At 38.5% G+C, this 16275-nt stretch overlaps 1 protein-coding gene across 1 annotated transcript in view; it reads right to left on the bottom strand.

The window, feature by feature from the left end:
* Window positions 1-16275, bottom strand: part of LOC120518118 (keratinocyte-associated protein 3-like) — a 58596-nt gene that overhangs the window by 10481 nt on the left and 31840 nt on the right. The window contains exons 2-5 of the mRNA XM_039740722.1: window positions 14784-14968; window positions 14241-14300; window positions 13119-13310; window positions 12854-12976 (exon numbers count right to left, since the gene is read on the bottom strand). Of these exons, the coding sequence (XP_039596656.1) occupies window positions 12854-12976; window positions 13119-13310; window positions 14241-14300; window positions 14784-14968 (560 nt within the window). The remainder of the gene's footprint in view (window positions 1-12853; window positions 12977-13118; window positions 13311-14240; window positions 14301-14783; window positions 14969-16275) is intronic.

Consider the following 16275-nt stretch of genomic DNA (forward strand, 5'->3'; position numbering starts at 1 on the left):
ATCAGACAAAGTTTAATGACTGAAGTTGCCCGTAGCCAGAACCCATAGCTGATAAGGTGGACGAAGTTGCCATTAGTCCAACCCTGCTGACAGAGCGAGAGAGACGTTGAATGCAAACCATGCTTTGCTAACAAACGGTTACTGACTGATCAACAGTTGACTTAGCAGGCATAACTTTGCTGGCATCCAACGACACTTTGTACAAAACCCTCAGAGAAAACTGCAATACCGTTTGCAACCAGAAGGTTGGACTAAAAGAGAAGATGACCTCCTGCATAAAGTATGCCGATTTCTCCTTCCACGTGTCTGGAGAAAGACAAGTAGGAAAGGAACCTAGCATTGCTCACCCCAAACCATAAGTACACTTCGATTCTGAGAACTATTAACTGCAACTTAATAGATAGTACAAAGCCAGCCAATGTAATATGGCATTGGTGTTAACCTTGTGAAGGATAAGTACTGGCTATTACTAGTTTCTCACCCAAAACGGGCAGCACCTCACACACCCTCATGCCACACCGAGTTCTCTGTCTGGTCTGCATCCAAGTGCTGGTCATTGAGCCAGGGAAAATGCTAGCTAGCTGCAGTGAGCAAATTAACACCACGTGCTGGCAACAGGAACTTTATAACCAGCCAGAGAACCCATCTTACTCTCATGAATTGATAAATTAGGATTCATAAGTTGTGTGATAAGAGATGGCTGCGATACGTGCCTTTTTCTACAGGTGAGAAAAAGTTAAACCAAGTTGTTTACAATTTTGTTTTGTGTTTGTCATTTGTATATATTTTTATACATATCTGTACATTTGCATAAATCCATCTTTTTACCCTTATGTTCTAAATAAATTATATATTGCTCATTTCAATAAGCATGTTTTGGATTTTTGTCAAAGTCAGCCTTCTGCCACATTTCGAATCACAACAGAGAAAGTGTTTATATAAACTTTTGCAGAGTTATGAAAACTTGTTTATAAATTTTATAGATCTCTTCATGTTTCTGGCATCACAGCTGGAATGTGAAACACAGATCCTGTGGTAATGTACATAAGCATGGTGATCCTGTAGAGGGCAGCAGAGTACACATTATAAATCTCTCATTATATATACAGTGGAACCTCGGGTCACAAACGCCTCAGATCACGTACAAATCGGGTTATGACCAAAAAGTTTACCAAACTTTTGCATCTTTTCACGACCACACACTCGGGTGACGAAGAAGCCAGTTTCCCTTCCGGTTCGTATGTGCCGATGATTTCCGGACGTGTTCAGTCTCTCCCTGTGCAGCTTGCGAGAGCGAGGCGGCTGGCCATGGAAGGCTGAGAAAGCAGTTAAAGAATGAACAGGGCTTGTTTTTAAAGAGACTGATTCGAGCGTTGTATTTAATGAAGACTTTTCTATTGGATCTTAATTTCCATTTGACTTCTGTTTACAGCGATTGGTTTCATAGCATGCATTGTTGCAATGTTACTTTTCTTGGTTCTTTATTAAATTATGGATTTTTCAAATGTTCATGTTTTTCCCTGTGCTTAAAACTCATTTAAAAAAAAATAAATAAAAAAGTGTTTACAGTGAGCGGTTCATAAGGCTATAGCGTGAATTCTTGCAATGTTACTTTTCTCTGTTTTTCTCAGTGTTATTCAATGTTTTTACATTTAGTTTACTATTATGCTGTGCATTCTATGGTATATTTACTATTTTTGTGCTTAAAACTCTTTAAAAAATATATATATTTTACATACAGTTCGTACGGTCTGGAATAGATTAATTGTATTTACATGCAATCCTATGGGGGGAAATTACTTCGGGTTCCACTGTATCTATACATATAAAAGGCAAAGCCCTCAACTGACTTATCACCAATTCTCTGGAAAATTTTTAATATCTCTCTCTTTTTTTTATTATATATATCTATATATCTCTATATATATATCTGTTATCTATATATATATCTCTATATATCTCTATATATATCTATATCTATATATCTATATATCTATATATCTATCTCTATCTCTATCTCTATATATCTGTTATCTATATATATATATCTGTTATCTATATATCTATCTATATCTCTCCGATTACCCATTGGCTTCGCTCACTGAGTGCAAAGGGAAAAAATAAAATGTAGTCTATAAGTTATTAAACTGTAAAACATTAACGTTTTAATAAGTAAAGATACATTGAGCACTGGAGTGGTTTCGGGTAAACTACATTTTAAAGACGGTATAACACAACAGGGAATAGTACTAACAGCAGCTAAAATGTATATGGATCATCTCTTGGTAGTAGATCCCTTTTGAAAGGCGCTACACGATGGACGTGGTATAGAAATTACATTTTCTATGTGAACGTCCAAATTTCTGCCTGTGGTAATGTGCCTTACCGGCATTACTAGCAATTAAAGAAATTTCATTTTGTGTCCTCTGCAGTGTTAAAACAGAAAGGCTTTGGTTTGGGATAAAAGGAAAAAAAAGGTGTAAAGGAAACTTGCCTTTTTGTTTTATATAGTGTAGAGAGACGTCTTCGCTGAGGATATGAGCGCCTTTTGGGGACCGTCATGGTGGGTCTCATGTAGACTGGAGAGACGGCCCTGCCATTAACCGGCCGGGATGGCACGGTCAGTCCTCCACTCCTGTGCGTGTCTTTCACGACCTCAATCGTATCCGTGCAAAAGAAAGTGCGAAGCGCCTTAATATTAGTTTGCTGCGGTCCAGAAAAGGGATCCCGTGTTTGCAGTTGTCTGGGCTATAGCTCAGGGGAAGGAGGAAAAAATTAAAAGTGCTTACTTTCACTTAAGGCAGAAGCACAGTCAGTGTCTTAAAGGCTAGATCCTAGTCAGCTACGCGCGCGCGCCAGCTGCTCAACTTTTATAGTCTTTTTGCAGGGCAGGAGATGCCACTTACCCACGCTTTGCAGCCGAGAAGTAGTGTGTTAAAGAAGTTATGAAAAAGAAAAGGGAACATTTTAAAAATAACGTAACATGATTGTCAATGTAATTGTTTTGTCACTGTTACGAGTGTTGCGGTCATCAAGGATTTGATTATCATTATTTCTTTCAATCAGGTTAGTATTTGGAGAATGTGTTGTGTTCAAGTTACATTCCGTGTTTGTCAACCGTTGTAAAAATATCAGGTTTCATTCATCGATTCCTTTCTTACGGCAATAATAAACAGCTCGTCTTCCTCTTTATTTGAGACATCACACACTGCATGTACAGGGTTTTTTTTTCTCTCTTTTTTTACACTGTCTTCCTTTAGCTGGACATTGACTTTTTCCACCGTGTGCTTTGTTTCCACAGTAGCTGCACTTATGAATATGCTTGTATGCGTCACTTGCTTCATATTCTTTTGCTGCCTTCTCAATTGTGCAATGTGTTTTTTGTTCGGAGCTCTTTGGAGCTCTTGCTTTTTGTCTGCGTACTGCGTTCACAGTCAGTTCACGTGTGCTACTCAGAGTACATGCATCGAAGGTTCTCAGCTGTGCTTGCGCTCTCTCGTGCGATGTCCACGGCTTTATTTAATGTTAGCTAAGACCCGGCACATAAAATTTTCTCTTGCAGTTTCGGCGAGTTTGTGCCAAAACACCACCCTGACCATCTCATCTTCGTCTGAATATTTAGTGGCAGAGTGTTTATATTGGATTGCTGCTGATGGACGGCCTTATATGTCAGGCACTCAATTATGTGGGAGGCATAACGATGAGGGAAGCAACTCCACTCCACATGGCGACCGAGCTGCAGGCTATGGCCGGTATATATGTACATAAGTAGGTTCCAGTTATGACCGTTACGCGTAGAATTTCGAAATGAAAACTGCCTAACTTTTGTAAGTAAGCTGAAAGGAATGAGCCTGCCAAATTTCAGCCTTCTACCTACACAGGAAGTTGGAGAATTCGTGATGAGTAAGTGAGTCAGTCAGTGAGGGCTTTGCCTTTTATTAGTACTAGCAAAATACCCGCGCTTCGCAGCAGAGAAGTAGTGTGTTAAAGAAGTAATGAAAAAGAAAAGGAAACATTTTGAAAATAACGTAACATGATTGTCAATGTAATTGGTTTTGTCACTGTTATGATTGTTGCATACATACACGCATACGGGTGCGAGCAGCTGTTGCTGGGGGTGCCAGAATCCATCGAGGAAGAAAAATTAAAAACATTTGTACAAAATCTTAATCTGTCCATTCCTAAATAATTAAATGGGCAGGCTATTTCTTATCAGTGCAATAAGCTGCTTGTTAAAACAGATGACTCCCGCTCTTACGTGCACTTAGTGCTGCGTGGGTATTATGAACTATTGTATCTGTTCAAGTTCTATTTAAAATTTTAAATATATTTCTGTCAACTACAAAAAAATTAATTATATCTTTGGTAGGAATGCAAGTTAAATTTAGTCATCATTGCATAAATTTTTCACCACCACAAAAATTTAAAGACTAAATTCAACTTGCATTCCCACCAAAGCTATTTCTGTCGACTAAAAAGAACCTACTTATATCCAAATAGAACTTGAAGATATATTTTTTCGAATCTAATCGCACATTTTAGATCGACTTGACGTGCACTACATCAAGCCCGCGTGCTATTGTGCTCTCGCCTGCCTGCCTCAATAAGTCACCGTTGCTTTGCTCTTACTTTTTTACTGTTCATTTAATCATGGCTAGTCACAAAAAAATTAGAAAATGGATTACACCGAGTATGGCGAATGAACTATCCATTATTCATAAAGCTTCAATTGGTGATGCGTTTTTCTGCGTTATATTTTTTCATACTACTTCTCAAACCAAGGGGGTGCGGTGGTAAAATGAATCGGGAAGTCTCTCTCTCAGAAGATAACTTCTGAAGCCACAACCTGGGGTGAGCAAGTTCCTTTCTACTGCAGCCACAGCCATGACACACATAAAAAAGATCAATAATAACTCAAACTTGCAATATTATTTGAGAAAATTGCAACCTTTTACTCACCAAAAATTTGGATTATTTGTAAACAAAATCCATCCTCCTCTCTTTCCTCAAAAACAGTTCATTTACTCTGTTGTACAAATTATCCGTGCGCTTCAGTTCCATCAAAAAGTCCCTTTCTATCGCCATCGAAGCTAATGCTGAAAGTCGAACCTGCCCTGTCGTATTTCTGGCATAAGTTTTAATTCGCTTTAGGGCTGAAAATGTCCGCTCGACAGAAGCGGTGTACACGGGAATGGTCACTGCCAAATATACCAATGTAAACAGCTGCCCCATGCTCTCATTCAGATTTTTCTGATGAAGGAAGTCAAGGAGATCAATAGGAGATTTTCCTGCAAAATCCTCCATGGCATACATTAATCAGTTCTGTTTTTATCCGAGACAGATCAAAAACAGCTCCGTGGCTGTTTGTTACAATACTAGCACAAAATTATGTAAAACTAGAGCAAAAAAATGTGAAAATATGCGGGCTATTACTACTTGTGATGGTCAGTTATACCCAGTGGCCAGTCTCAGCAGCCCAGCCAGTAGTGTAGCCTATGCAGGGGTGGCTCTAGGCTCGTGTTGGCCCTGAGCAGAGAAAGAATCTGTGGCCCCTTTGCCCGCCAATGTCAATATGTTATCTTATCCACTTAATACAGTGGAGAACTTTAAAAAACTGCTGAAAACACATTACTTTAACATGGCCTTCTCATAACTTCACTGTAATTAAAATCCTGATACTCTGTATATCCAACTCATTATAATAACTATTCATGGTGGCTCTAAAATCTGTACTAACCCCTACTCTCTCTTCCGTTTCCTTTTCCGGTGTCTACTCAAAGCACCGTGATGTTCCAACGATGATGGATGGATTAAAATCCAGAAGTCTGTATGACCATCAACATCAAGTGACACCGTGAGAACCCGAACTACAAAGAGGACCATTTCATTTATGTTAGGTAGAATGCCCAGAGGTGACTGGGCGGTCCCGTGGCCAGGAACCCCTGCAGATTTTGTTTTTTTTTTTCTCTCCAGCTGTCTGGAGTTTTTTTTGTTGTTTTTTCTGTCCATCCTGGCCATCGGACCTTACTCCTTTTCTATGTTAACTAATGTCTTATTTTAAATTTCTTATTTAGTCTTATTTTTCTTTTCTTCATTATGTAAAGCACTTTAGGCTACTTTTTGTATGAAAATGTGCTATATAAATAAATGATGTTATGCACGGCGGATGGCCATGTCCGTTGCGGACACTGCATAGCCACTGAGTGCTCATGACACGCTTCTATATGCGCGTGTCCATAACTTGAAAGAACGTTATAATACTACATATAGCTTACTGCTCCAACTCTAAACATTAGTAAATACAGAGTACTAATTAACAAGAAACACAAATGTTTTTCAGCCACATTGCCGTCAGCTGTGTTATTTTCTCTGTTTTATATTCAATATATATTGGCGTGGCGGCCCGTGGGATTTGGCCGCCCTGTGCAGTTGCAGTTTGCACATGCCTAAAGCCGCCCCTATTGCAGCCTAGCACTTCAGTTGTGACATTGCGGTTCATTAACTTTGGTCAAGGCTCGTGGCTATACTAGTAGAAGACATATGCGGTACCGTAATGCCATGGGAAAACGTGCTTTTCACCGAAGGCAGAAGAAAGAAAAGTCAACAAGTAACACTGAAGATGCAGAATGATTCGATCACAAACAATAGTAATTATTTTGCACAAGTTCAGTGCTAACTTGGATCTGTCATGCGGGCTGCACAGATTTCTGTTGCGGGCCATGTGTTTGACATGCCTGATCTAGTTGACACTCTGACCACCAGAGGGCGAACTGGAGGGGACTGCCAGCATTTATGTTTGAGCACTACTGCACCCCTGTTGCTTTTGAAATTAAGAGTTGGCCAGTTCAGAACATCAACTGGATGATAACTTACATATAAGGCCGCAAGACAAGCTAATTACAGAGTCTTCATTGTTTGTTAATTTATTTTACATTTTTAAAGTTGTGTTTTGTTTAATCATTTTTTTCAATTTAAATTCCCAGGGTATTTCAGCTAGTAAACTATGTATATATAAAAGAAGCTTTAGCAGTTGGGCACTTGCCGCCAGTACCTGCATAGAGTAGGACATAGTTGCAATGTTTCTGTAATGGTTTAGAATTGTAATAGAAAGTTCACTTAAAGAACCCACAATTCATTCTTACTTAAACAAGCAGCACATGGTACCAGAAGTGGGGACCTGAAAAACTTTTCCAGAAGATTGCCTTGGTCAGATGGTTTGGGAGTGTTTGTAAGATGCTGTGTAGAGGAACAAAAGCTCAGCTGAAGATGCCGATACAGAAGTACGTGTTATAGTGTATCTGTAAGTCAACATGGACAGTGTGAAGCCGTCTGAACCTGTGAATTGGATGGGAAATGTGGACAGAGAATAGTGTTTTTTCAAACAGTGTTTCATGCTGTATGTGCACGCAGTTGGCCCAGACACATGCAAGATGCTCAGAAAATTGTACTGCTGCTAACAGTCGCTGGGCCCCAAGCAATCGAGTTATTGAATACATTAGTATTTGGACAAGCAAATGAAAGGGGGGAGGTGGGGGGGGTTAAGAAAGTTTGAGAGGTTTGATGAATACTGTTTGCCAACAAAGAATGAAACCTACAAGTGCCTTTTCTTTCAAACTCAAAAACAGCAGGGAGAGACTTAAACCTTAAAGGCTAATTCATGTAATTTTGGGGAATTACAAGACTCCGTGATAAGAAATCAAATAGTATATAGCATTTAAAATGAAAAAAACGTAAAGGATGCTGAGACACACGGACCCAACAATAGTGGAAACAATTAGTTTTTCTAAATTGCTAAAACACTAAAACCCATTCTCTGAAGCAAAGGCTCAGTGACCTGAACTCATTTATTGAATCATTCACTCTTTTGACAATACCATAAACAATTTTGACCTTGTGAAACAATTTGCACTACATTGCACCTGTGATGGATGCATAATGGTAAACCCAAATAAAGCACAGCTGTCATAAATTAAAACACAAAATTGATAAGACTTGTTTCAAATGATGTGACACAATATGTCAGTTCAGAGTATACACTGGTTGTTGAAGGTTCATATCAACAATGGACAATGTGACGGATGGCCGGGGCCCATGCCTAGCTGGGATGGCCCTTCACCACATCTGCCAGGGGGACAAGGGTGGGAAGCCCAGTATCTCCCTCTGGATGCTAGATGGCAGCCTCCCTGGGTTGTAGCGGTGCCTTGGACTCCCCCTGGGCTTCATGGGGGTTGGAGTTCCATGCAGCTCTGTGGGGTTCTACAGGTGCCGCCAGGAGGTGCTGCAGCAGGAGCTGCTGGCCCCTTTTGGGCACTGGTTTCACCTAAACAGAAAATGCAGCCGGATGTTGCCAATCAAGCACCTCGAGCACTTCCGGGTACCCAATAAAAGGGAGCCAGCGACCACCATTCAGCGGCCAGAGTCGGGTGGAAGGAGGACAAAGCTTGCTGAGGAGGAGTGGTGGTGGAAGAGAGAAGAGTGCTTGCTGTGACTTTTATACTGTGCTTGGGACTGTGTTGTGGCTGTGGGACACGGGGAAAGACGTACCGTCCAGCTGAAGAAAATAAACAGTATTTATTTTTATACGTAGTTCCTGTATCCAATCGGTGTCGGGTCGGGCACAATATAGCGCCATCTTAAACAGAAACAAATCAGATGAAGAGGACGAGAGCGTGTAAGAAGTGGGGTACAAGGAGGAAGAGGAGTGAGCCAGAAGGAAATGGGGACATAAGGAAAAGCAAGATGGAGTAGTAATTTGATAAAATTTGAGCTACTATCGTAGACCATGTTCTTGTCCATGGAATGACAATGAGGGAAGCAGGACAAAGAGTACAACCCAATATCAGCAGATTCTCTGTGTTCACCATAATCCGCAGATTCAGACAAGAGAACAGGTGCATTATAACTGTCTTTGAAAAGTTCACAGTACTACTGTATACAGATGTTTCAATAGACTAGGAGGAAAGTCCATCACTGCTTATATTGAACTGCATCAATATTTTTGTAACTGCACTTTCATTTTTTGTAGAATTGCAAGACGGCCACAGGAGGGTGGAAGGACGGCTATGTCCAATCAGCAGCAAGAGGCCATTATAGCGGACAGTCCGTCAAAACAATACCATTAGTCTGCGAGAAATACAATGACATACAGCAGACAACACAGACTTTGAAGGAATCAACAGTGTCAGCCTTTCCACCTTTGACCGTGTCATCCAACGCAACAGGGTGCGTGAAGCAAGTGTACAGAGCAAGATTATAGTCTTGCCTTTTTAAATTAATTTTTCATTTCTATATATTTTTGCTCGCCTTACTTGGAAATTCAATTTAGGTTTCCTGCATGTATTTTTAGTTTTACAAAGACATTTCTATCTATTAGCTTCAGTATTAGTAATTATGGTATGGTTAAAGAGCTACTATGGACTTAAGTGTACAGTTCTGTCTCATTGTGACACAAAACTAAACAGGTTTGGATATAATAAGTTTAATGTTAGTGGAAGCTTACTACACTACATGGTTTACTATTTGGTTTTCTTTTTGTGTGACAAAAAGCATAATCAAAAACAGGTACCGAATATGAACAATTTTACAGAATTTTATAATTTGTAAAATATTTTCTGTGTCATTTGTGCTAAACAAATTTGTGCTGACTGTTGGCACTCTTCCTTTTATTGCTCACAATGGGCCAATTTGTAATGAAATGTAGGTGAATTTTAAGATGTCTGAATGTCTACAGCACACAACATATCCTGCTTCAAAGACAATGTGCTTATAATGAATGCCTTCAACATTGCATTTAAAAATCTCAAATACTGGGCTTTGTCATTTTCTACCAGCCACATTGATCTCGGATTCTCTCTCATGCACAAACAAATTTATAGACAGAATTTTACCAACTGAAGGCCTGAAAAGGTATCAAAAATTAGAAAACAGAATCTACGATGTTCTGACAGGTGTGATCAAGACAAATCACAGGGGCTTAGGAAAAACAAGACTTAGGCTTGAATCAGTGTGCAGACCTCACCTAGCTGTACTGGGGCTGGGGGGGGAACAAGCATGTAGTGTCAAGGTTAGGGGCAGTGAGACTTGAATAGCCCATCATAAGAACAGTAAACCCATAATGAGCATAATAAAAGCAGGTAATGAGCGAGTATGTACAGGCACAAAATGACAGAGACAGCATCTGAAATTAAAGAATATATACATTATCTAAACCTGTTTATCCAGAGTAGAATTCCTGGAGCCTACCCCAGCAGGTTTTGCTGCAAGGCAGGAAAAATCCCCAGTATGCAATATGTACAATATGGCTGATGTTAACAACCAAAAGAATATATCTTAACGAGAGAAAGGGGGAGAGAAAAAAAAAAAGAAAAAAAAAAAAAAGGGACAGATATTTTAAAACATAATTCTGCTACTGGAATATTTTCACAACATCTGGTATTTTGAACTGTGAATAGTAACTAAAAAAGACAAAATATAGCATAAATACAAAAATACATTAGTATGTTTAGCTTTTCAGCACTTAGCATACTACCTACTTACCTGTAGGTTAGTAGAGATATTGCCAACTTTGGAATTTTACAAGGTTTGTATCACTTAGTTGTTAAAACGACATTTTTAAAGCAAAAGTGATTGGTCAACAACAATATGCTGATCCTGTATGAGGACCATCAGTCTCTACATCGGCGCAGTTTTATTTTCAAAAATTGGGAATCTCCCCTAGACTCTCATGTATTCTGATATGGGGATGGATATTTGAGGAGTAAACCACAAGACAATGATTATGTACATTAAAGATCAATCAACAACAAATCAAATCAATAATATATTGAACAATTAAAAGTAGTAAAGTTGAAAAAATTGGAGACTGCAGCTGCATGAATAAATAAATAAATAAATAAACTAAAAAGAGGGTGTGTTCAGGTAAAGTACCATTTCCGGTTGATGGATTTGGCCCAAAACGTAATACAGATCTACAATTTTGGTGTAACAACCAGATGCCAAAAGTCATCCATCTATCTTGTTGCGTTTTTGAGTTATCGTGTTTATATACACACACACACAAATTCCAAAAAACAGTATCGTCAGACTCAGGGAGGTCTAAAAACCATCAAGATTCATCAAAATCTGGAGGTCAAATTGTTTATGATTATTATACTTTCTCTATACTTCATATACCTAGTAATTCACCTGCCACTTCACAGATGATCAACAAAAAGCAGGCACCTGAGAAAAACTGAAATGTTACTCACTGGTGATTTTTCTGTCCATATGGTAAAGTTTCTGTTGAGCATACTGTACATTCTGATTTCAGGCATTTGAATCACATCCTCATTTACAACAAGCGCAAAGAAAGGCCGGACATAAATTGCTTTCTATTCCGCACACTTTATGCGCCCACATTCAGCTTGCTGTGGCACCGCAAATGCTGTGTGAACAGCCACCCTCCCTCACCAGCCGCCGTTCACTGGAAGAATATGTGCAGGCAGCTGGTGATGGAGGACTTTCAGGTTTAGAGTTAAAAGGGTTGAAAACTAACAGCAAGAGTATTCATTCAATAACAAAAACAATTTTTTTTTTAGTAAAATTTTATTTCAGTTAGTCCTCCTAGCTACTTTAATATTTTCATTTAGGTTTTGTTAATTTTATTTCAGTTTACGACAATTTTTTTTTTTTTTTTTTTTTTTTTTTAATAGGTTTGTTTTAATTTTAATTTTCATTAACTATAATAACCTAAGTACAGAGTACCCTCCGAGAGCAGCTATGAAAGGGTTAAAGAACTATGATTTCAGTATATTCAAGTGTACATTCAGACACATTTACAGTAGTCCAGATAGTTTACATTATTGTATTCATAGTACTGTCAAGCTCAATGACATATATATATATATATATATATATATATATATATCTCTCTCTCCTTTGGGGTGCGAGCAGCTATTATTGGGGGTTGGGGGGGTGGGTGCCAGAATCCATCGAGGAAGAAAAATGAAAAACATTCTTTGTACAAAATCTTAATTTATCTATCCATTCCTAAATAATTAAATGGGCAGTATCATTGTATTGTATCAGTACAATATGCTGCTTGTTAAAACGGATGACTCCTGCTCTTACGTGCACTTACTGTAGTGTTGCGTGGGTATTATGAACTATTGTAAATTCAACTTCCATTCCTACCAAAGATATTTCTGTCGACTAAATAGAACCTACTTATATCAAAATTCGAGCTATTGAGCGGTCGCCTGCCTGCCTGGATAAGTCACCTTAGCTTTGCTCTTACTTTTTTACCGTTCATTTAATCATGGCTAGTCGCAAAAAAATTAGAACATGGAAGGAGGATTATACCGAGTATGGCTTTACCAAAACAATTATTGATGGCGAATAACGTACCCATTATTCATAAAGCTTCAATTTTTGATCTGTTTTTCTGCATTAACCTCATATTTTTTCATAGTTCTTCTCAAACCAAGGGGGTGCGAGAGTAAAATGAATCGGGAAGCACCGATCGATCTATCTATCGATCGATCGATATACTGTCAAATAATGCAAACAGTACACGGCACGTGTTTCACCCTAATTCTGGGCTCATCAGGCGTACACCTTCACTGCACCCCCTCTCGGGAATTGAACCTCGGACGTCCGTGCTAGAGGCGACGCCACAGGGTGTGGTTCGTTTATTTGACAGTATGTAGATCGGGGTGTGTGTGTGTGTGTATATATATATATATATATATATATATATATATATATATTTTTTTTTTTAATATATTTATTATATATAAAAATAAGTCAGTTAGTTCGGGGCGAGGGGCGGTGGGTATTGGCCCATTAGGTAATGCTTATAAAACTAGTGACTTGCCTTTCTGCGTCTGCAAGGTGGCAGTTCTAACAGGCTGCAGGAAGCCATAATACAGCGAAGAGACATCAAGGACTCAATTGCTGCCATTAAGATTAATGGTATCCACAAAGCTATTGTAGTCTCCTGTGAAACAAAGAATTTTGATGAGTGTTAACACAAGTCCAAGCTAAGCAGACAAAAAAAACCCTTTGCATTATCTGACTACATTAAAGCACACCATGCAGCAACATAAAACTTCAGTCACAAGGAAGACTGTACAACTCACATAGATGCGGGTTGGATCAAAGGAGCAATTGCGTGCAGCTTTAGGCTGTCCAGAGGGAGAAGAAGAGTTGCAATGAGCCAAAAGGCCACGTCCATTATCCATGATTGTGGAGACCAAAGCCAAGGTAAGTCCTACTACGCAGGCAGCGGACAAAAGAAAACTGATCATGCTTAAAACCAGCAGAGCCCATTTCTGGCGAGAAGAAAATAGTCTGTAAGTCATAAGATCAACTTCAAAGCAATTATTAAAAAATAAAACATTGGTATGTTAACAGTAATCAAAATAAAGCTGAAAAATGTTTTGCACTAATACAGCAATTCCATTACGGCAGCCCCACCCCCAAAAAAAAAAGCACTTTTGGATGTGTTCTAGATAAAATCAATATGGAATCAAAAGAAGAACATACTGTTTTCCAATCAACTTAATCTAATTCAGGGCCACAATTATCCTAAGCATATGCTAACAGTAGTGGGTTTAATGAGGAAAACTTACACACACACACACAAACTTGGAACGGTCAATTAACCTAACACATCATTAAAAAAAAAAAAAATTCAGCCAACCTAAAACAGAAACTATTTCATAATGTATCTTTAGTTTCTGCTTTAAATCACTTCAAAAATAATTTTTAAACAAGATCTAATAAGTGGAGTCTGCATCCAACCATAGACAATCAGCACCTGCTTTTTCATGATCAATGCTACAAAACCAATACATCATATGAAAAAACACGAGCATCACCAGATGCCCATCAAAAATGTCACATCAGATTGTTTTCTAACTGACTTTCAACATATTCTTGTATTGTTGAAGTAAACTAAATCCTTTCAAGTTTGCTTTTTAAAATCATTTCTATATACACTGGACACCACAATCTAAAATGATTTTTTACCCCCATTTATAACTGAAACCTGCATTGTAACTGCTGAACAGCTCCACCTCCCCTGCTCTAAAGCCTTAAATGACAACACACTACTAAGATTTGCATTTCTTGCGAAACAGGGCTTCAGTAATAAAACCCCAATATACAAAATATAATGACAGTATTTATATAAAATAATGAGGAAAAAAAAAAAACCCCACACACACACACACACACACACACACACACACACCACTTACCAGTCGTTTTCTTTTAAGGTCTCTGGAGAGTATAATGGCTGCAATCCCAGCACTGATGCACTTGAAAGATTTAATAATAATAATAATAAAAAAAAAAACAACACACCACACAAAACATTATTATTAGATACAATGAAACTACAGCCTTCTTCAAATCACCTAAAATTTGATTACTGAATGCAAAACTGTTGGGAATGTGCATTTGACACACAGGATCTGTTTAATCTTATAACTGAAGACCATTAAACAAAAACTATTTAGAGCCGCCTCTTTATTTTAAAACTTTTATACAAAAAGAGTTCCCCAACATAAGAACATACAAAAATACATGTGAAGGGGTTAATCAAAGAAAAGTAAATACTTTATAGCCTCCAAACGCTGCCACCTCAACATTTCCCCTTTTTAAGCTAATTAAATATACATAGCCAAGGAAGGTACTCCATTTCTTATAGGGTGCTCAATGTAAACACTTTATAGTATACCACAAACTTGTCCGATGACTAAAAAAACTTAAATAGAATAATAAGATATACATTTTCTTACCACCAGCCCAGAGACTACAGCAATGACGTTGGCAACAGCATACCGGATGGTCTGAGTTTCATTAGGCCTAGTAACATGGCGTAATACTGCTCCATGGACAATTGCCCCCAAAATAAACTTGCCATGTCCAATGATGATTAGGCCAAGGCCAGTTCTCATCAAAGGTTTCTCATCTTTAAGACTTCCTGCAATAAAGAGTAAGAAACAAATCTGCTAGAAAGATGCAACCAGCTCCGTGTGAAAATGTGGTCAATTTAGCAAAGCCTCAAGTACAGGCTTACTGCCTTAAAAGTGTACCGTTTCAGAACTGTGTATGAAGTTTACTCTTTTGGGACATTAGTATGAACTTTAATTTTCTGATCCATCATTTGCAGAGTAAAATGTTTAAAGGTGTCCGTTCATTTGCTTTTACAATATCTTCAAAATTATAAACAATAGTGCAGGAACCTTATTTTCAACCATTGACCATCTTTTCGATCCTGTTCAGGTCTGTGTAATCTACTATATAATAAATCGCTGAAGAGTGTGTGTGTGTGTGTGTGTGTGTGTGTATTTCCTTTAAGCATTCTGTCAGGCCAGTTTGGCATGCCAAGAGTCGCCTTCAATGATGGGACATATAAAAGTGGTCATGAAGTGAGCAAGACATCTCGCAATGACAGTTTGAGAAGCAGGATTTACAGGAAAGTGCTTGAGAGAGGAGCGCTGGTCAGAGGTTCAGACACAAATACTGAGGAAAGGCGTTCACATAGGGCAAGAGATATCAGATCTCTCTATTTATAAAAAATAAATAAAATCTTGGAAGGTTTGGAAGGAGATGATACGTAATCTTCTTGGAAGACAATTTGATGTCCCACGAGACAAGGCAGTGAGACAAAAGGACAGCTGCTGTACAGGGTTTTAAATGTTCAACACAAAGTGCAACAAGCAGAACATGCAGCTTGGCAGCAACAGGAAAAAGACAGCAGCTGATCAGACTGCATCTCTTTAGCGTGCATTCACCCAGCCCCCCCCTTGACAACACGAGCGGCAGAGATGCGAAATTGCTGGAGCGTTGCACCTCCAATTTGGTTGGGTGAGGGAAGCAAGCAGGTGGCTTTATATTTTTAAAAAAATATTCTGTTTCCTGCCCGATAGGTAACATGGCTAGTGGATCAATAAACCATCAGTGGCTAAACAGGCTTTCACATCATTCCTTTCAGATGTAGTATATCACAAACCCCCAAGAACAATCCTGGATAAACCTCAACAAAGCGAACACAGTCAAACGAATTAAAATTAAAAACTTAATTAACTATTCTGCAAAGATTAAGCAACATCCCAATGTTTTTGATCCAGTAAAGTTTTTAAATATGCTTCCGATTCTGTAATTGACAGTGTATCACATGTAGTTAATGATTCATTGGACTTTTACCAATTTCTTACAACTACTAGTTAAGCCACTACTTAAGGAAAATCTTCACATTTCTGTCTTGGACAATTTTACTCTAACCAG

Source organism: Polypterus senegalus, chromosome 17 (genome assembly GCF_016835505.1).
Source record: "Polypterus senegalus isolate Bchr_013 chromosome 17, ASM1683550v1, whole genome shotgun sequence".
Lineage (NCBI taxonomy): Eukaryota > Metazoa > Chordata > Cladistia > Polypteriformes > Polypteridae > Polypterus > Polypterus senegalus.